A 20,710-nucleotide genomic window follows, 5' to 3' on the forward strand; every position below is an offset into this window, starting at 1 on the left:
CGGGGTGCGCCTGCGCGCCGCCCTCCCGCCGCCTTGGCCGAGGCGCGGCCCCGCCCCCGTCGCGCGCTGCGCAGGCGCGGCGGGAGGGCCGGCGATGAGCGTCCTGCTGCCCAATATGGCGGACTTCGACACGATCTACGAGCTGGAGGAGGAGGACGAGGAGGAGCAGGATGAGCCCGAGCCCGTGGTGCGGAGCCAGGAGCTGCCCCGGCCCCGCGACGCGCCCGATCCCGTAGCGGTACGGGGCGCCGGGCACATCACCGTGTAAGGAAGGAGCGGGGGCAGCGTGAGGGGCCGGTGTGGCGGGGCGGTGGAGCCGGGCGGGAGCGCCGGGAGGGGTGAGGGCAGCGGGAGCACCGTGCCCCGGCCCTGTCGGCCCCGGGCTCCCGCCCCGCGGGGCCGAGAGCCGCGGCCCTGCGCCCCTCTCCCCTCTCCGTGAGGGGAGCTGTGCTGTGAACGTGGTGTTTTCCGGTAGCTCGAGGAAACCCCCAGCCGTGAATGAACAGCCGGAGTTGGCTGTCGGGCGCAGAGGCTGCAGCGCAGCCCTGGCAGCCCTCCCTGGTTGCTCCTCTTTATCCAAACAATTTGTTAGATAAAAAGCAAAGTCCACGCGATGCGAGGACGAACAGCCTGTTCAAACCATCTCGGTGTGACCCTTGTGTGCCACAGCTGAGCCAGGGAGCCCCACGCTGCACTGCAGAGGAGGCTCCTGCCCGTGCTGTACTTTATCTGCCCCGAACTTAGTTGGGAGTTTGGTTTAGATTGAGTGTTTTTATCACTGGAACACAGCGTGAGCCAGAATGTTTGCTGTTCATTTAAACAGTTGAACAGAAGACGAGCAAGCTGTGTTTCCTTATATGTAATGTTTACTCATAGGGATTTTCTTAGTATTCCTGCTCCAGCAAGCTGAAGAATTAATAGAAGCAAGTGCATCCTTAACAAGTTGTTGGTTGTCATGTTAATTTTCGTGGCAGGGAGGGAGGTATTGAAGTTTATGAATTGCAGAGACCCACCAAGCTTGTGTTGCTTTGGCTGTCTTTGGATTGCCTAAAATTCCCATTTCTCTCTGTAAATAGGTGCAGTGTGATCTAAGTCCCTGCAGCAAAAGCACTGGGTGGGGAAGGCTCTCCCATGCCATGGGAAGTGGGGCTGGATCTGTGTCCTCCTGGAAGCCTGGATCAGGGTTGCATTGAGCTGGTGCCAGTGGGGAGTTGCTGTGCTGCACCGCAGTGCATTTGCTCGTGCAGATGGAATTTCTTTGTGTCCTCACCCCAAATAGCTGCTGGCTTGACTAAAGGAGAGGTGGAACACAAGCAAGATGCTCAGAATACCAAGTACCCATCTTAGGAGTTACCTGATTTGAAGTGCTGAACTGGAAAAAAATTTACACACTTATCTGCTTTGCTTTCTGTGATGCTTTTTGTGTGTTAGTGATGTTACTTACAGTTCCTTCTTGGCTCCAGCATCTTTTTGGGATGAGCAGGGGCATCTCCAAGAACTAGAGATGTCTACATCCAAAAAAGGACTCTTGTCAGTGAAGTGGAAGTCCTTAGCTAGCTACACGCCCTTGTAACCACCTGAGCTGAATCCCCATCCAACTTACTTTCCCTTTCTCCCACCCCTCTCAGCTTTCTTCCTGTAACAGGACCTACCTGCATGGTAGGAGGCCGCTTTAATCAGCTCATACTGTATTTTTAAATCTCCTTATACTGATAAAAACAGTTTTTGGGTGTTACCAATAAAATGCAAGTAAATCCTGGACACTGGAGTACATAATCCTAACCTCCTCTTAAATGGGAACTTCTGGGTTTTCTTCCCAAAGAGTCTGTGTGTTGGAGCTCTGTCACTTTTTGATCACACAGATGCTGCTGCTTTTGAAATCAGTTGGCTGCAGAAGCAGCCTGCTCCAGTTACTGAAGGGAGAGACGTCATCCAGGAAAACCTGGGTTTGCTGAACCTGTCTGGAGTACTGCTAGTGAAAATGTCTGTCCTGACAAGTCAGACATTATTAAAAAAAGCAAACCAGTTATCTTTATAAAGCCATTGTTTTCCTTGGATTTCTTTTTAGATGTCTCCTGTTCCTCAGCTGACACTGGCTTTCTTGAATACTTCTGGTGTATAGAGAAGGGATAATTCTCAAATTCCAGGGTCATCTGCTTCAGCTTTTCATGTCCAGTTCTCTTACGAAACTCCCAAGCTGGTAGATTCAAACACTCTTAGTTTCTTGCAAGAGACTTTTTATTCTTATGACCTTGTCAGTGAGCTGCTTGCTCTAACAGAGTAACTATTCTGCAGTATCCAACTGTACTAAATACAAATTCCAAGAGTTTTCTGAGGTTATTTAGCAGGATCTTGCTTTTCCCACTTCACTTTTGCTAGCCCTTCTGCCCCTGTGTGTGGTAAAAATGACCATGTAAAGTGTATTTGTTTCATTTTAGTTAGAGAGGATGTGTGTAAAAATGGTTGGCAAGATCTTGTTCATCTTGTCCAGGATTCTTTGAAAAAATTCTGTCATATTTATTGGTTTTGAAAGCTTTTGAATTTTAGCACAGATAAATTACTAGGTCCTAGTAAATGCCTTTTCTTCTGCAATTCCATTTTGATGAGTTACAAAGACCTTGTCTGCTGTTTCTCCCATAGTGTGACTGCTTGGTGTATCCAAGTATCTCCACACAGACATTTGTAGTGAAGACTGAGTCATTGCCTAGCAAAGCAAAGGCAATAACTTCCAAAAACAGAGCAGTAAGCAAACTGTAACTTGGCTGTAGGGTTGTATTTATCTGCTATAATTTTTCCGTATCATTAAGTCCATTTGGATGGATGGTAATGAGGTAATGAAATAGCAATTAAACATATTTTTGCCATTAGTATGCAGCTTCCTGCTGAAGTCTGAAAACCTCCTAGTCTGACTAGAAGTTAACTTTTGGTGTTCTATCCTGTTTTTGTAGGAGTGCCCCAGGGACCAGGGTCCAGGTGCTGATGAAAAGTTTATTTTCATCAGCTGGGGAAGGGAGGGAAGAGCCAGTTGAGATAACATTTGAGTATTATCTGGTATTGTTCCACCTTCCATATATTTGAAACAGCAAATGACCTCAGCCTTCCACTCATTACCAAAAACTTCATTTTCCAAAACATCATCTGTGGGTAAGGATTCTTGGATAGTTCTGTTGGCTGCACAGGAAAATGTTCTGAACTGGGGAACGTTACAGCAAGGAGATTTCATCTCAGGGCTCTTGAGGTATGTCATCTTTACTCTCTAATGTTGGCCAAAGCTCAGCTGATACCTCATAAAGAGCACTGTGGGATCTGAGCTCCACTCTTGCAGCGAGGTTAAACATAACCTGGATTAGGTGTGGGGAAAGGAGCTGTGCTAGAGGGGGGTTGGAGAGCTTCACTGAGCAGGTTTAACTTGTGCAGTCTAGTAAGGCTGATTACTATCTATAAATACAGGAGTGGGAGAACTGAGAATGAGGTGAGGTTTAAGTCAAACAAAATAAAAAGGCAAAGCACCTTAAAATTTTTCTCTTCTAAATGTAAGAAAGTGTTTCCAAACTCTTCCTGTTTCAGTTCTGGGGACAGAAAACCTGATCTCCTACTTTGTAAACCAATAACCATTATCTTGTGGTACCTGTTGCAGATGAGGTTTGCAACTGGTGGTTCAAGATGTTCACTTCAACCTTTAACTGAGGGATTGATGCATTTCTCTTATTATAGCTCCCGAGGACAAGTTGTGTTCTCACCACTCTACAGATGGGGGAAAATGAGGTGATGGGATTTGCCTGATGCCATCCATGAAAACAGGCAAAGAGGGCCAGAGCTGGCAAGTGAGGTCATCCTAGGTCTGTTGCAGCCTCTAGGAAACAGTGCCTGGCTCTTAGAGGTACTTGTCATGCAGTGAGAAAAGTGCAACAAAGAACGTGGGTGACTGATCTGAATTTCTAAATGTTACACTTCGGGCAGCTTGCACTGAGGAGTCACAGAACTGGCCCAGAAATAAATCACCACCAACTGCTCTTCTAAATGACTTAAGGGACAGCTACTGAATTTTAGAAGATTTCGTAGGCCTGCTCATGCTAGATCACTAGTCTGTTGTAGGAAGTCTAATTAAGTTAATTACCTCTTGATCAATACTTTAGATTTTAACTTCTTTACATGAAAGGTTCTAATAACACTTCAGTACTTTCACAAAGTTGTAAAGCTGTACAACTGTATAGCATCCTGCTTCAATCTTTTTATTTTATTTGGTTGTTGAGTCATCCCTCTGCTCCATTTAACAGGAGTTTTAATATTTCTAAGCCCTGTAGTAAATAATCACAGAATAGTCTGTAAAACTTCCAGAGATATTTCAGCAAAACTGTGCTAAAGGCCATCAGTGATTCTGACTAAATATAGTATTTAAAGTACAGTTAAAACATGAAGTTATATTCTTTAGCCACTCACATGTGTCAGTGTGAGAGATGCCATTCTGTAACTCAGGTTTTCTGGACGTGCTGCAGCTGAAGGGAATGTTTTGGCAACTAATAAAAATAAGTTATTTGGGGGTTTTAATATGTGTCATGACATCAGCTTTGAAACTTAACCCAAAACACATTGTGATCTTGCATTCCTAATCAGCTTTATTAATCAGAAAGCACTAATTTATCTTGTTCTTTATGGAAATTGGGGTGCAGTGGGAATTTTCATGAGTGTATTTGATCAGTGAGATAAAAGACACTACCTGTGGCTTAGGAGCTGTTTGAACTCTAAATTGTTGAAGGTCAGAGGAGGGTTCTGAGGAGCAGCTGGTATATGTTTGCTCTTTTTTCCAATTTCTTTTGCTGTATCCTAAGCTGCTGCTCCTGGCCACTGTAAGAATCAGTGTTGTGGACAAGATGGACCTTTGGCATGATTTAGTGGAATTGGTCTGTTAGATGGGTAGAGTAAATAATTCTTGAATTTTCCAGTAATTCTTTTATTGTGTTGTCTGATTGCTCCTACTTTGTGATCATTTCAGGTTGTTCTATTGCTGATGCACTGAAAAGTCTAGGTTCCTCAAAGGCAGCTTGTGAATGTGCTTTATAATTTTAGTCTTTTTTTTTTTTTTTTTTTTTAAGACTGGAAAGACTACTTCATTGCTCTCCAAGCTTCCTTAAAACTAAATATATAACATTACAAAACCTGGAAGATTTCAGCTTGAAAAGGTACAAAATGTGGAGGCTGACGTGCCAGATTAAAAAGAGAATGGAAATGTGCTATGTTAGTAACCTTTGTGCTTGCCTAAAATCTTACTGGTTTTACTGTTTGGGGTTTTTTGTAACGTTTTACACAGCTACTGCTCCTTACAAGAGGCTCTAACTTAAATTATTCATTGAAGGACTGGATTGAACTTCACCAGTGTTGTTGCCAAACATTTCAGTTACTGGATTTCTAGAGCCAGCACAAGTTCTTCTGTCCTGCCTCTCTCTTCTTTAAGGTTGATTTGACTTTTTGTTACTTGGGAGCAATTTCCATTGTCAGTTTTGGGTATGTGGGGTATCACCCAGTGCACAGGAGTGTGTATGTGTGAGCTAATGATGGGCACTGATGTCCAGGGAAAGGTGTTGGGACCTTTAAGGTGCCTTCCAACCCAAACCATTCCACAAGTCTGTGATATTTCAGCCATACTGGTATTGGTACCAGGGACCAGTTTGGAGTATGGCAGGTGTCAGTTTGACTCAAAGCAAAGTTTGTTTCTTCAATAACTCCTACAATACAAATGCATTTCTGCTCTTCTTTTTGGCAGTGATTCTTTCAGGTATTTTGATTTTTTTGAACACATATACTCAGGAGATAGTTTAGCAGAGCTGATTTGATATACAATATATTTAACTTTCATCAAACATACAGATTGTAGCTGAGGGCCAGCTGCTGCTATATTTTGTTAAATTGCTGATTTTAAAGGTTCAGGAGTTTTGGAATAAGTGGTAACAGGTTTACAAGCCAAATCCAGCTCCTTGGAGCTTTCACTGGTTATAACGAAAACCTTTTGCTCAAACCCCAAAACACTTCAGTGAAGAGTAATCACAGTGGTACCCAAAACTTAATTTTCTTGAATTTCATAGTTGCTGTGAAACTGTCCTTTGTGTAGGCTCTTACGAGGTACCTTAAGTCAGCCCAAAGGAAGTTTTGAAAACCACATGGTTATAAATTTCTAAGATGATGATGAGTGGGTTCCTTGAAACAAACTTCATCTGCTGCATGTGGAACAACTGCATGTGTATGAAAGTAAAAGGGTCATTGAACCTGTGATTTCATAGCTGGAGGGTTTTTTCTTACAGAAATCAAAGATTGAAACTTGCTGCCATCCAATTGGAAAAGGATTTTTGCACTTCTGGAGGTACCAAAGTGAGGCAGAGCTGTGTTTCTGTCTGGAAATGACTGAATGGTACACGAGACCTTGTATTAACTTAGATCAAAGCTCGTGAAATAATGCAAATGTAAGGACAAAAAAAATTAATAGTGGTTTCTTTTTAAAGTAAAAACTCTTCTTACATTTTTTTATTAAGGGAAACAAAGTAAGTTAGGTGGAATATATTTTGTTTGTCTCTTTTGTTTTCAAGGTTTGGCTTGAGCAACAAGTTTGATACAGAATTTCCTTCTGTTCTGACAGGGAAGGTAAGTGTGAGATTAAATTGTTCTTTTCAATGGGAGGAGCCAGTGCATCCAGTGGTTTCTGTGTTGGATACCTGAGCATGAACCCACTAAAAACTGTTACCTGTGGCCTGTGTGACCCAGCTGCTCACTGCCCAGTCCCTCAGTGTAGCTGGAAACAAGGAGAATTTGCAGTGATTGTTATCATTATTGACATTCCAAACACAGCAAAGCTCACCATGGATCCGACTGTTTCCATGCAGACATGAAAGCAGCACACACTTAACCTTGCTTTTCAAATACTCAGAGTTTGTGCTCCCTCCTGGGTGAATTAAATCAGTACAAATACTAGACCTCTCGTTTGAGTAAGCCTGACAAGCCTTGAGTTTGTTTAGACAAATCTCTGGAAGTGAATCTGTTTTATCTGAAGCTTTACAGAGCAAAACATAGTGTTAAATCTACAAATTAAATAGGTTTTTAGTACATTTTCACAAATACCATTTAGTTCTGAAAATTAGTGGTGACAAGTCTCTTGCTTTCTCTGGAGTCCTGTCATCTTACTTAATGCAAGTGTAAGAAACTGTAATTTGTAGCTATTAATTCAGTCTTCACTAAATTCTTAGTTAATTTAAAATGATTTTTGTAATGGTATTTTTTTATCTTTTATTTGCTTAATTCTTTTTCTCTTAAATTTTTTTCTTCCTGCTGTTTCATTCTCTAGTGCTTTGTTTTTGCTTTGATTTATATCCTCCTCGTGTATCTTTTCAGAATTTGGGAAGAAAAAAGTTTATTTGGTTCTTTCTGCTTTGTCTCATGTCATCCTATAGAGCTGCACTCCCTCTGCAGCCCCTTGCAGAGGTTGAGTCATACCAACAATCCACCAAATACAGCTGGGTGGTTGTTCCTGCTTCTGCCAGATCCATCTGGGCTTTCTCCTCCTGCATTTTCACACCAGAGTACAATGAATAAAACCCTTGTGTTGAGGATGTCCAGCTGTTCTGACAGCAGTACCCCTGAAAAGCAGGTTCTGCTTGGAGTTTTTGGGTGCTGAAAATCAGCCTGGGACTTTTAGGATCTCACTGAGCTCAGAAAGATAAATCCTACTGATTCCAGTGTGAGGACTGCTGACAACACTTTGCATTTCACCACTTTGTCTGAGGCTTATTCTTTTCTGGGAAGCTCTTTCTGATCACTGAACAGCCACAATACATTTTGGAAAAAACAATTTTTGTGTTCTTTTGCTCAAGTTGTAGTTTATTATAAATAAGCCTGTGGAAAATTCCAGGCAAGAAACATTAAAACTAAATTTAATTATATCATTTCATCTCTTTCTCTCTAAAATTTATTTGGGTTATTAAAAAAAAAACAACCTACAACCAAGTCTACACTTTTTAATACCAGCATCAGTGGCTGTCACATTTTCCACTTGACTGTCCTCCTGTTATTAAATAGACAGTGAACAAAAGTTTAATTTAAAGTTGACTTGAGTGCTTGGACTTAATTTAGCAAAGAAAGAAAAGAGGAATTTCTTCTGTTGGTATTTACCCTTCTTGTTCTGTGATGTAATCGGTGCTACAGGAGTGGCATGGGCAGGGATTTGCTGTATGTAGGGATGCTCCTCTGCTGAGAATCTTGGTATTCTGTTATCTTGTGGATTTGTGGGACTTTCTGAGAAAGGAAATGAATTCCCTTTTGTCAGGGGAGAATACCAATCAAACAAGATAGTAAACAGATTTTTCTTCCTGCCTGCCACCACTGCCGTGAAAGACATTAAAAACCACAGTTGTGGGTCTTTTGGTTTTTAATACTTCAGTCAGTTGCAAGAAATAAAGAATCTGCTTCTTCCTCTGGTTGAGGCAGTCAATCATTTTAATCCCTATTGAAAATGAAAATTCAGTAATTTTTTCCAGTAAGAAGTTTTTCTTCAAATACCCTGTTAAATAATTCACAATAATCAGCATCATAGTCAACTGAGACCCCACTTTAAGATTCTGTTGTTAAAATGGGGTTTTTTTTGCTTTTTATGAAACCAAAATTTATGAATAACAGTGATTGTTTATATTTACAAATTTGGATTAAAATGTTTATTCTGAACTTGAATTGGTCCTCAGCTACTGTAAGAAAGTGTCATTGTTTATTCATATTGCCTGTGTTACATTAAGTTGAATGGCTTTGCTGTCCCCTGTGAACTGGTATTAATAATAAATCCCATCTGCTAATGGAGTGTAAGAGATGAAGCCATTAGATGGTCTTGGTGGAGTTCTTAGTGGTACTGGTTTTCTTTTGAGTAAATACAGTTGTAAAAAATGCAGGTTTTTAAAGCAGGATGAAAATTAGAGAAAACTCTGTAGCTACACCTTTCTCCCAGAAGCACAAACTTTTGGGATTTATGCCACATTCTTGTGTTAGTAATTTCCTTAAGCTTCCTGTCCTCAGCCCATCCGCGTCGTGATGGCAGCAAACGTTCTGATTTTCTTTTTCTGAAATCTGGAATCCCCCTCCTCCTTCACCCATTTTCCCAGTCTCCCTGTTTTTACAGAGCCTGCATAGCTGTAGGTTGTAGGTTAGCCTAGAGCTACATGCTGGTAATTACATCTTCAGTGTTTAATTGAGACTTCATTTGTTGCTTTCCTTGGGAGAGGTGAATGTGTACATTTGAGGGTAAAGCATGGACAATAAAATAATAAAGGAAAGGAGAATCCCAGGTACATCAGATGTTTGGCGTAGCTAATTCAGCTGGATTAATATTTGTCTTGCAGGATGAGACAGAAACTCACCTGGTTTGTAAATCCCAAGCCAGGCTTCTTTTCAGAGGAACATTATAAGAGAAGATTTGACTGCACTTAATACAGAGGCAATATTTAACTTTTAATAATGTAATTGGACCTTGGCCTAAATTGGAATGCTGGTTAAATTTAAATTTTGTGTGCTACAGGTTTACAGGATTATTAATTCTCTTTAACAGCTTTTAACAAAATATTCATTGTGATATGGAGCACAATAGCACACATTGCTCCAGGTGACCAGAAAACGATGGAGGCAGTGGTCCTGGAGGGGAAAAGTGGAATTTCCTGCTCTGATCTGGAAACAAAAGGGGTCCTGCCCAGCGAGGAGTGTGCAGTGCAGGGCTGGGTGAGCCATAAAGGGAGGGCTGGGCATTGTGGTGCCGTTGTGCTGTGTGATTGATAGGGCTGCTGATCATGATGATTGAAGGAGAGAGATCAGGCCTGCTGGGCCTTGCTGGCTCCCTTCCTGTGTTTGGAGATCCTCTGCATCCTGTTGTAAAATATTATGACACCCCTTCCTTTCCTTTTATGTTTTTGTTTTGTTTTGTTTTGTTTTTTCCCTCCTGAAAGGAGCTAATGTCCCTTTCCAAGGTGTACAGCACAGCCAGGAGCAAAGTGCTTATCTCATCCTTTTCAAGAGCCAGACATAAACTCTCCAAGAGATTTCCAGAATTACTCAAAACTGAGCTTTCTTAGGGAGCTGTCTTTCTGCAGGAGGAGCTGTTAATTCTGTTTGTTTGAAATACATCAGCTCCTTCACATACACCTTTCAAAAGCTGTACCTGCAAGAAGTCAAGAGTTAAAATTGTGTCAGAAAATCAACATTTCTGTGGTGACTTCCATTTCAATTCTATTTCATTATTAGATTAGAATAATTACTTACAGGTATTTTGTTCTTAATCACTGTGTAATAATGCTTAATTGTCACTGACCTGTAAACTGAGCAACAAAATTGTGATTTCTTCTGTTTATCACAACATGAGGCTCATCTTGCTGTCCAGTTCCTTTAGTTTCAGATGAAATGTTTCATTAGTGACAGAAATATTTCTTGTGATTCCATTTCCTAAAGGCAGAAAAAATCCAATAGTTGGGGTTAGTCAAAAGCATCTTAAGTAATTTCATCTTATGTTGTAGCCAAGAGATTCACCTTTCCATGAAAATATTTGGTGAGTTAGCAGGTAGTGGTGCTTTCATCAGACCAAAACTCCTGAAATGGGAATTTTCTGTTGCTTAGTGGCATCCAGAGTTAGTTTCTGGTTTATCCACTTGCTCTGCAGGAACGAGAGTACCTCAACTTTCATCTTAAAATGCAGGAACATGTTACCCTGGTGTGAATAGTGAGTCCCTAAAAATTATCACAGGAAGAGGGAATTTACCTGGGCTTTCTTCTTTCTAGATCCCAAATTTTTCTGCCAGCTGTGATCTGAGAATCTGGTTGAGTTCTCTTCGTGTTGGATGTTACCACTGATAAGGGTTATTCTTGTTAAACTAAATTCTGGGCTGTGCCATTCCATTGTCTTTGGCAAGTTTGTTCAGCTGGATTTGGAGATTGGGCTGTGTTGTTGTCAAGGTCCAGTAAACTTTGTGTCTGAAGGAAAAGGAAACGTTCTCTTTTCTTAGGAAGTCTCATTACAAAAGTATAAATGGGTTCTAGGAAAAAAACCTACTTATTTTTATATTGCACATAAACAGAATATAACATTCTAAAAGATTTATCAAAGGAAGTGCCATTTGTAGATATCTAAATATGAGGCCCATGGAAACTTCCTTAGGAGTTGAGAATGCCAATTAATGTAGGAATCTCAGTTTACTTTGAGGCAGTGACTGCAGCAGCTGCCTGAGGTTACTGCAAACCACCAGCCCAGATGTTCTTTTCTACAAAACACTCTCCCACGTTGAAGATGAAATGGTTTTGCTCATGTGCATCTGGTATTTGTTATATCCCAATACAAGATCTGGCACTGGCAAAGAAATCCATAAAACTTTGTTCCAGAGACATGCAAGTACAGGATAGTTTGCCACATTACAATGAGATTTTTTTTTCATTGCAGATGTCCCAGTACAAAGGATCTCAGGGGTTTCTTTGACCATTTTCTTTTTTTTTCCCTAAACTGTCTCTTGTAAAACAAACAATTTTTTTTAGTTGCTCCATTTGTAGATGTAAAACAAAACAGTCTATTTAATGTGGGAGGGGGACAAAATAATTACTTTCTATGTATTTATTAATTCCTGCTATAAAATAATCACAAATTATGTTCTCATGTTATTAACTGTAGACTTGGCTGGTGTGCAAGCCCAGCTGCCCCCTGACTCTGTAGTGCCTGGTGACCTGAATGGCCAGGAAACAGATGTTACATTTATTTACTCCCTTCCCTGCAATGCTTTAAAGAATTCAGCTCAATAGCAGAGGCAGCAGCATCAGGTCCTCTCCATTTCCTGCCCTGTGGCTTTGCTCCTGCTGAAAAGGATCTTTGTCATTAAATGAACTTTTGTTGGTGTTGCTGCCCTTGTTTGCAGAGTCAGATGAGCAGAGCTGGGCTGGCTTGGGTGGGGGTTGTGGAGCACTTGCACAGCTTTGTGTACAGACCCACACTGGGGATTTGCATCAACATGGCAAGGAGGTAGGAAAAATGGATTCTGAGTTGTGCCTGCCTGGTCAAGTCTCTTGTTAGTCCTGATTTATTCTGTTTTGTGTATTTGAATGCTGGACTGCATTAGAGTCAAGGGTGTCATCTTGGAGTCACTGCCTCAAATCCTTGTTTGACTTGTCAGATGGAGTGACTTGGATTCTGTAGGGAGATGAGGGATTTGGGGTATGTGAGTAGGTGAGAAATGCAGTTATTGGAGAAAAGAGCTTCTTTCTGATACAAAGTGTGTAATGCCACCGTGACTCTGCAGTGGTAGTACAGGTGTAAAATGTTTATTCCTTCATTTCAAAAAGCTAGTTTTCAATAAGTAGGCTTTATTCCTAACCCTGTACAAGGTGCATTGCTCTGCCTTAAACACAATCCAGTGTATTTCTTTCTAGGCTTCCCTGTTTAAGGAAGCAGCCACGAGGGAAGTTGTGGCTTTATTATGGGCCGCTTCAGGAAGTTATTTGTGGACAGAGCCTTCACCCAGGCACAGTGTAGACTTGGATTGGTGTGACACTAATTTGGACAATATTCTCCCTTTCTGTGGTACCTATTTTTACTACAGTGCTCCCACATTCCCTTGGAAAGCTGACATGTGTCATTCTTCCGTGGTTTTGCTCAGTGTAGCCAGTGCATGTATTGCCCAGCTGTGTCCCAATTCTGATTTTGTCTGGGCCCATTGTTTTTTCAGACCCATTTATTAATTACTGGTGCAATAAATACAGGTGAGCTGCTCATCTAAAAGATGTTTGGCTTTTGAACTCAGGTTTGTGCAGTGCACGCACCAGAACTGAATTTGTTGCAGGAAAATGACTTTTCATGCTCACTGGGTGACCAGTGCTTTAGAAGATTGTGTCATTTCCTGTTTAATTTTAACCTGTGGAGGCAATTTCTGAGAAAATACACCTGTGCTGGCTCTCCCTGAAGTTGAGGCCTTCTGTTGCAGGTGGCCCCTGAGGAATTCAAGACCAGCATCAGCCGAGTGAACGCCTGCCTGAGGAAGAACCTCCCTGTCAATGTGAAGTGGCTGCTCTGTGGCTGCCTGTGCTGCTGCTGCACTCTGGGCTGCAGCCTGTGGCCTGTGGTCTGTCTTAACAAAAGAGTGAGTTCATGTTTCATCACATTCTGTGGATTTTTAAATTATTGGTAGGATTAAATAACTTTTCATAATATCTTCCCCATTTTAAAACCCTGGTTTGGCCTCACATTCAAAAGGTTATTGTGGTTTCCATCTTAGAAAATAGAAAAAATTTGAAATTACATCAAATTACCAGTTGACTCAATAGTTTTAAGAATAGCTGATCTCATCTCAGTTCAAACAGGATGGAGTATATGATACTCTAATTTTCCAGGATTTTTCAAGGTCTAAGAATTGAGTGCAGAACTGAACCTTCATGACCTTCAGAGAGTGGCAGAATGAGACTGAAAAGTCACTTCTCTTCACACCCCCCATCCCCAATCCTCCACCCCCCAAATAAATATTTTTCAAATTTAAAAATCACTTTTTTGTATGCAATAGACACCATAACATTTCAGAGCTATGGTGTATTTGCCATATTTTACTGTGCTGTTTCTGTTAGGAACAAGTACAAATTTATTTTTTAAATACTTCCCCCCCCAAACAGAGTAGACCACTCCTGTAATCAGGTCCAAAGTAATAATTTTGGAAAGCACTTTAGTCAATTACCTCTGTGGTTTATGTTTAGAATTGATTTATCACAGCAGTAAATATTGAGGAAGTGCATTAATGTGTTAACTTGAAGTGCTCATCACTGAAGCTGCATCACTAAAAAGTTACAGGACTTTTTTAAGTTCATTTTAACTGCTTTTATAAACTTAATTATTGCAGAGGTTTATGCCTGAGAGATACAAAAGGAGTATTTGCAGTTTTAAAGCCATTTTTAATATCCCTGTACCAGTGAAAATCTAAATAAATGCCCACGTGGTGGTGTAGTATTAATTACATGAAATTCTCAAGGCTACAGAGAATATGCACCAAGTAGGGCAAATGATGGCACCTCCATGGGGGTGTGAGGGTGATAACAACCATGCAGTGATTAAAATTAAATGTATGCCATGCAGGGTCATCAGTTTTCTGTTTGTGACCTTCAAAATCACTGAAACTTGAGAAATCCTCTCCTCTCCACAGTCGTGGAAAGAGCAGGACATGAAGGACACATTTGGTAGCCAAGAGTTGAAAATAATTTGTTGTGAGCTGCAGTTTGATGGTGAGGTTTTTTTCCAAGATCCAGATCACAATTCCTGTAGCAAAATCTAGACATTAAATGTATGAAAATCTGTGTTTTCAGCAGAACACCTGCAGTGAGTGCAGGATTTGGCCAGGAGACTGTTTTGTTGGCTGTGGGAGTTAAAAACACCAAATTCAAAAGGATCTCTTACTAACTAAATGACCTCTGGAAAAGCCACAGGCCTAAGTTGGACTTGATCTTAGAAATTTTTCCAGTGATTCTAAGTTAACAAAAAACCCATGAGTGTTTTCCTTTTTTGAAAAAAGGGGAAGTGGGGGGTTGAAGTGATAAGATTTCCATGTATTTCTTCTTTGGTTTGTTCTACTTTTATAAACTTAATATAAATTCAGCTTAGCCAGACATGCAGCGGTGAGATCCTGCTGGATGAGACCAGCTGCTGAACCATTTCTGATACACTTCTGACTTCCTTTCTAGACTAGAAGATCAATTCAGAAGTTATTAGAATGGGAAAATAACAGACTATATCATAAGGTAAGAAAAGAGTGCTTTTTTTTTCATCTTTAAGAATATTGGCAATGAAGGATATTACAATCTTGTCATAATTCCACACTTTATACTGATCCTAAATAATAGATCCTAATAATTCAGTATTGCTAATGCTTGTTACATTACCCATCCAAACAAGGCTGAGCTAATCCTTTGTTAATTATTTCCTTAGCTTGGTTTGCACTGGAAGCTGAGTAAAAGGAAATGTGAAACTAGCAATATGATGGAATATGTGAGTATTGCTTGTTACTTATTGCTATCCAACAGAACTATGATTTAATAGAGAAAGTCCTTCACTTAGTGACCCTATGCAAAAAGATCTCCCAGACAAATGTGCAGTTTGGTCTGTAACTTGGAATGAGGGAGACCCACTGGGACTTTCTGCATTGGAGTGATTCCCACACCAGTCCATAGTTCCTTAACACTTACCCACCTTTTCCAGAGGTGTTCATAACTCCTTTGATTCAAATAATTTTGCAGAAATACTGCATTTTTACAGTAATGTTGTTTTTTGGTGGAACCTTTTCTTTTGTGTTTTTGTTTTTGGTTTGTTTTGGTGGGGGGTTTTTTCTGCCAGCTCTAAATTTCATATGGTTGTAAACAAGACAGACCTTGTAGGAAAGCAGAATTTCAAATATTTCTGTGGTTCTACCACTCTCCTATCCACTTGAACATGTAGCTGTGAAGATTGTGTAGGGAAAGAAATCCACCACAAAAAAAAGCCAAGCACCCAGAATCCCTCTATTTCAGAATGACTGCAGTCTCTCCTTTGTTACCCTGGGGAACATTCCCTCCTCACTATCTCAGATATATTTAGTCTTATGAATTAGCTAATGTTCATGGAAACTGTGCTGAAGCTTTGAACTTTTTGGTTACTGTCTTCTGTTCTTGTCTTTTTTCCCTTCTTCAACAGGTAATATTAATAGAGTTCTTACCAAAATACCCCATATTTCGACCTGACTGAGGAACAACATTGGTCTTTCATGTTACCTGTCATTTTCTACCCTTAGTGCCTTGTAGATGATTTTGGAAAGAAGATGGTCTACTTTGGTGTGACTTAAAAATGTTCTTCAGTAGAAATCTTCCTTGCTGTTACTTTCTTTTGTTAAGAAGACAACAATTTGCACATTTTTTTATGTTCAACGAGGCTTCTATGTTGCACTCTGAATTTTTAACATTACCAATAACTGATAGAGTTGCCACTAGGGATCTTAACATCAGTGCTGCTTAAACTTGTTCTGAGCATGCTGCCTTATTAATTTCTCTCTTTGCTGTCCTCCAATGTGCATCCTAAAGCTGTGTCATCCTATATTCATCCTAAGTGTTGCAATCCTAGAAACCCTCAGTAGGAATGCCCAGGTAAACTTCAGTAGTAATGATTTTAGTAGAATCTGCTTGCATAGGACTTGCAATCAACAGCACTGGTTTTGTCCTGCACTTTGCAAAATCATCACTTACGTTTAGGGGGTTCTTTAGTTTACCCACTATGGATTTGTAAATATTGACTCTTTGCATAATGTAAAGTGTGGTATGCCAAGGTTTACAGAATGTATTATAGCTCTTAGTCTATTGCCAACAGTCCCCAGCATCTGTTCCATGTGCTCGTTCCCCTGGGATTGTACAGCCCCACCCACACTGGTTTTATGGGAAAGCCATAAAGAGTTTGTACATATGTCAGATGTGTAGGGCTCAGTTGCACTTTGTTTAGTAAATGGATGAAAAATGCATAGCATTTCTGTCTTTATTTTGAAGAGTATTTCAGGTGGTGTTTGCAGCACCTGAAATACGAAGCTGAAATCTTCACCTCTGCAAAAGCTGTTTGTGGGGTAGATGGCAGCTGCTATTAACAAAATACCCTAAAGTCTCTTTTGAAGTGAGGAATATATATGGATGTTAAGTTCTATTTTGTTTTGAAGTCAGGAAAAATTAGCCTCAAAGCAGAGATCTTCGTTACAGAAGAGAGAAATTAGGAACAGCCAAATCCAAGCTGAAGCAGCACCTTTGTTATTGTTGTGGTGTGGTTGTACTTCAGCATTTTCACAGTTAAGTGACATAAAGTCCCTTCCAGTGGAAAGAGGTTTTATCTCAGTCAGAGTGGAGTTTCCATACATGCTGAGGGGAGTAAGTGCAGCAGTTGAAAGGGCTCCTGAATATGTTTTGGCAGTCAGGCACTGTCTGGAGAGCCAGGAAAGCCTTGTGGAATTCAGTATAATTTTGGATTCTTCCCTGTTTGCCTGATCTCAGGAAGGGAAGTCATTGTAGAAAAACTTCCTCTAATGGCTGATCTAAGCAAGAGCACTTGATAAAAGAAAGCAAATGGAAATTGGTCCAAGTTCCCTGCCTTTCCTAACTAGAAATAACAAAGCCCAGCAGATAACTGAGCATCTTCAAGTTGTGGTGGATTTCATTATCAGTGTCCAGGCATTTCTTTGCAGCATCTTGACTCCCTGCAACATCATCCCAAGTTGCTTTTTAGTTTCAGGGTGGCTTGGGGTTTCCTCTGAATGTATTTGCATCTCTCCAGTTTGCAATATGCTATTAAAATACAGTGTTTGTAAGACCATTGCATCCTAATACCTGTAGTAGGTCAGATTCCTTGTACACAGTGTTTACAGAAGGCCAGTTTTATGCAAGTTGTTACTCAAAGGGAAGTTTGTGCTGTTTCCTGTCCCAGACTGATGGTTCACAGTTTGAAATCTGCATCTTTCATGCAGAAACTTTGACTGGTAGATTGGTGACACTAAATGTGTAATTGCATTTGTAAAATGAATAAAAACCTCCTGTGTTATTTGACATTATCATTAGCTACACCTTGCAATTCAGATTTCCATTGCACAACCAAGCAAAGTGTTGTCTCCAACTTATTTCGTTTTTTGGGGGGATGAGTGTTAACTGGAAGCAGAGAAAATAATGGCAGAAAAGGCAGAGTAAACCAAAACTGAAATGGCACACTCAGTTCTTTCTTTGGGTTTTACTGACAAATGAGTTTCTGGAGTAATTAACAGAAAAATTGAAGTTTCTTACTGTTCTGCCAGAACTTTGTTGTGCAAAATACTCAAGAAATCTCAGCAGGTTCTGATTTTCTTCTTCATGCAACTCTGTTTTCTCCCTGTACTTGTCCAAATTGGGAGAACAGGCACTTCCCATGGAACCACAGAATGGGTTGGGTGGAAGGGACCCCAAAGCTCCTCTCATTCCACCCCCTCCTTCCACTAGCCCAGGTTGCTCAGAGCTCCATCCAAACTGGCCTTGAACACTTAAGCACATAATATTAATTTGTAAAGTTTACATTTTAAGTACATAAATCCTATACATTTTAATTTGTCCTTAATTATTACTTGTGCAGTCTTCAAACTATGAATGGGTCTTGTCTTTGTGTTTTAATTGACATTTAATTATGTGGCCATAACATAAAGAACCAGAGCCAAACCTGTCATTTACAATAAGCTCCATGTTTTAATAAGTAGATACATTTGCATTGAAATGCAAAACCAGCAACAGTATTATATTTGCATGTGAAAGCTCACTGGAAAGTGAAGGCAGCTGGCAGTACTGCTGTGAACTCTGCACAGGTTCTTTTTGCTTGGGCTGTCCTTTAATACCAAAACATCACAGGTAATTCTGTCTCCCAAGACTGGAAATCTCGTTTTTGACAGTAAATGATCAGCATGAGTTGGTGAACTGTTCATGGAGGGTATCTGTCAGAATTTGTAGCAACGTAACAGATTCATGTCAGCAGAGTGAGTGGAAGTGGTAAAGAAGGTGCCTTGGATGGTTCCAACGCCGCTGTGCAGAGAAGGAGAAAAGGGAGCTAACTGGTCCCTCTCAGGAGTGGGAGTTTGCAGCAGATTTCTAAAAGCAGCTACTGTCTACCAAATCAGTGTTTATTTCTTCACATCAACATGTTGACACTAATTTTGTTTCTAGATTTTATCCAGGAAATCTTTGGGTTTGTATCTAGAAAGTTTTGTATCTGGAGAGTACTGAAGGAGTGCAGAACTCTGGCAGAGCATCAAAGCTCCTCCTTAGTGATTCCCCACCTGCTCCTGCAAAGGTGTTTTCCCAGAGGAGGAACACAGAAGTGTTCAAACATGCATACCCAAGTCTAGGCAGTGTGGGTTCAGTTGTAAATGGGTGACTTTTAAACAGAGAAAAAAAAAATTTATTAAATCTGGTGTGGTTTCGATAAATAAAAAAAAAAAAGTTCCTATGCTCTTCTTCATAGGTACAAAACTCCATATGCAAAACCATAAATTGATGTTTATTATTGTCCCACTGACAGTTTATTACATTTTCTTGTCAACACACTACCATTGGAGCAATAAAAATGTCAAGCTATTAACATTCACCATCAATTATTTATCACTTTAGTAAGCAATGTTATGTGATTCCTCTGCCATTCTTTTGTTTTCTGCTTTTGGTGTTCTTACAGTGTTGTAACATACTTGTATTGCTTCTGAAAAGTGGTTTTGTTTAAGCTGTATGAAACTGTGTTCTTAACACTTCTATTCTGTTTACAAGTGAACAGCCACTTTTTTAACAGGACCTCACGTCTGGAGAGTTTTCTCTCCATTTTTTATTTTGAATGAAAATAAAATTCTAACTGAGCTTGCTTTCTATAATTTACTGCACTGGCTTGTGCTGTTGAAAGAAGCTGGAAGTCAGACATGCTTCATCACTTTGAGACATTTTTCTTTAATTAAATTCAAAGATGAAAACCTTGAGTAGTGCAATGTGTTTATGAAAAAAAACCCCTGGAATTCCCTGCGTCTTTCCCTGTAGAGGTGTTGTAGTGGGATGGCAGCAGTGGTGGGGTGTGTCTAAATGAGACACACCTGACACAGCCAGGCCAGGGCCTTAGCTCGTTCAAACAAGGCTTGGAAAGCTTAGGAAGGATTTCCAAAGATGAAAACTGCAGAATGATCATTAATCTGATTTTCCTGGTGATCCACCTTCCTGCCAGGACAGTGGTGGAGTCTCCATCCCTGGAAGTGTTGGAAAAGGTGTGGAAGTGGCCCTGGAGGACGTGGTGTAGTGATGACCGTGGTGGTGCTGCTGGTTGATGGTTGCACTTGGTGATCTCCAAAGTCTTTGCCAGCCTTAACAATTCCATTATTTTTTGGTGGGCTCACAGACCCTCCCTGGTAAGGGAGGAAGGAATCTCTCTCTGCAGCATTCCTCTCCAAAAGCAGAGGTTTTCTCACACCTCCCAGGGAGCCAGCCTGAGCAGGGATGGTGTGTGAGGGTGAACAAATCCTGGCTCTCAGAGGGGTTTGTGCCCAGCACAACGCAGCCCTTTGTGTGTGTGACCAGCCTGGCTTTGGAGCTGTGAAAGCAGGACTTAAAACTAAAGCCTTTGCCTCATCCCTGATGGGAAAGCACGCATTCCTAAAAGGGGCACGTGCAATGTTTTTGTTGGAAGTTGCTCTGGGCAAACCCAGGGCTGCTGGAGCATGGAGCTGATCCTGGATGTTGGCTGAGAAACGCAGGGAATGTTTCTGGGATGTTCAGCCAAAAGGAGGATGAGGGGCTGAGTCAGGAGTTAATTCCCTGGGGGCTTTAGGAGATGTAATTGCCCAGACTTAGCAGCAAAGGCCTGTGTTAAGGATATTTGGGATTTGGCCCTGACTCTATTGGAAGGCAGTCTCAGACCTGTTGGTAGAGCAGCTTGCTGTGGTGTCTGTGCCAGTGTATTTATAATGCTGTGTCTGTCATCACTTGAACTGTTCTAGCTGAGTTTATTTTTTCTAGTGAAACTTGGAGAGACTTCAACCCTTCATTTCTTAGACCAAATTAAATGTTAGCCTCCTCTCAAAAGCAAAGTTCTGTTTCTGTTCATCCTGCTTGCATTCATTTGAATTAATTTTCCTTGAGTAGGAGTGACCAGGAACAATATTCCAGTTAGTGGCTCATGGCCAAGGCACCA

General features: G+C 40.8%; 1 protein-coding gene across 2 annotated transcripts; it reads left to right on the forward strand.

The window, feature by feature from the left end:
* The first annotated feature begins 45 nt into the window (after window positions 1-45).
* CHIC1 (cysteine rich hydrophobic domain 1) lies at window positions 46-19,502 on the forward strand. 2 transcript variants are annotated; one of them, XM_041484727.1, is made up of 7 exons: window positions 92-264; window positions 5,094-5,180; window positions 6,579-6,633; window positions 12,975-13,130; window positions 14,713-14,769; window positions 14,957-15,016; window positions 15,698-19,502. In XM_041484727.1, exons 1-7 carry the CDS (start codon window positions 95-97, stop codon window positions 15,746-15,748), a joined length of 636 nt encoding a protein of 211 aa, XP_041340661.1. In that variant the 5' UTR covers window positions 92-94; the 3' UTR covers window positions 15,749-19,502. The 2 variants fall into 2 exon arrangements, with proteins under 2 accessions (XP_041340662.1, XP_041340661.1); XM_041484728.1 differs by lacking the exon at window positions 5,094-5,180 and having other exon boundaries at window positions 46-264.
* The last annotated feature ends 1,208 nt before the right edge of the window (window positions 19,503-20,710 follow it).

Source organism: Pyrgilauda ruficollis, unplaced genomic scaffold (genome assembly GCF_017590135.1).
Source record: "Pyrgilauda ruficollis isolate IOZ18807 unplaced genomic scaffold, ASM1759013v1 scaffold67, whole genome shotgun sequence".
Classification (NCBI taxonomy): domain Eukaryota; kingdom Metazoa; phylum Chordata; class Aves; order Passeriformes; family Passeridae; genus Pyrgilauda; species Pyrgilauda ruficollis.

Bases quoted from the DNA above. Each gene is read 5' to 3' on its own strand.
- CHIC1 (XM_041484727.1), top strand. From the start codon at position 95: ATGAGCGTCCTGCTGCCCAATATGGCGGACTTCGACACGATCTACGAG. The intron at 13,131-14,712 runs GTGAGTTCATGT...CTTCCTTTCTAG, and splicing joins TGGTCTGTCTTAACAAAAGA to ACTAGAAGATCAATTCAGAA. The intron at 14,770-14,956 runs GTAAGAAAAGAG...TTATTTCCTTAG, and splicing joins ATAACAGACTATATCATAAG to CTTGGTTTGCACTGGAAGCT.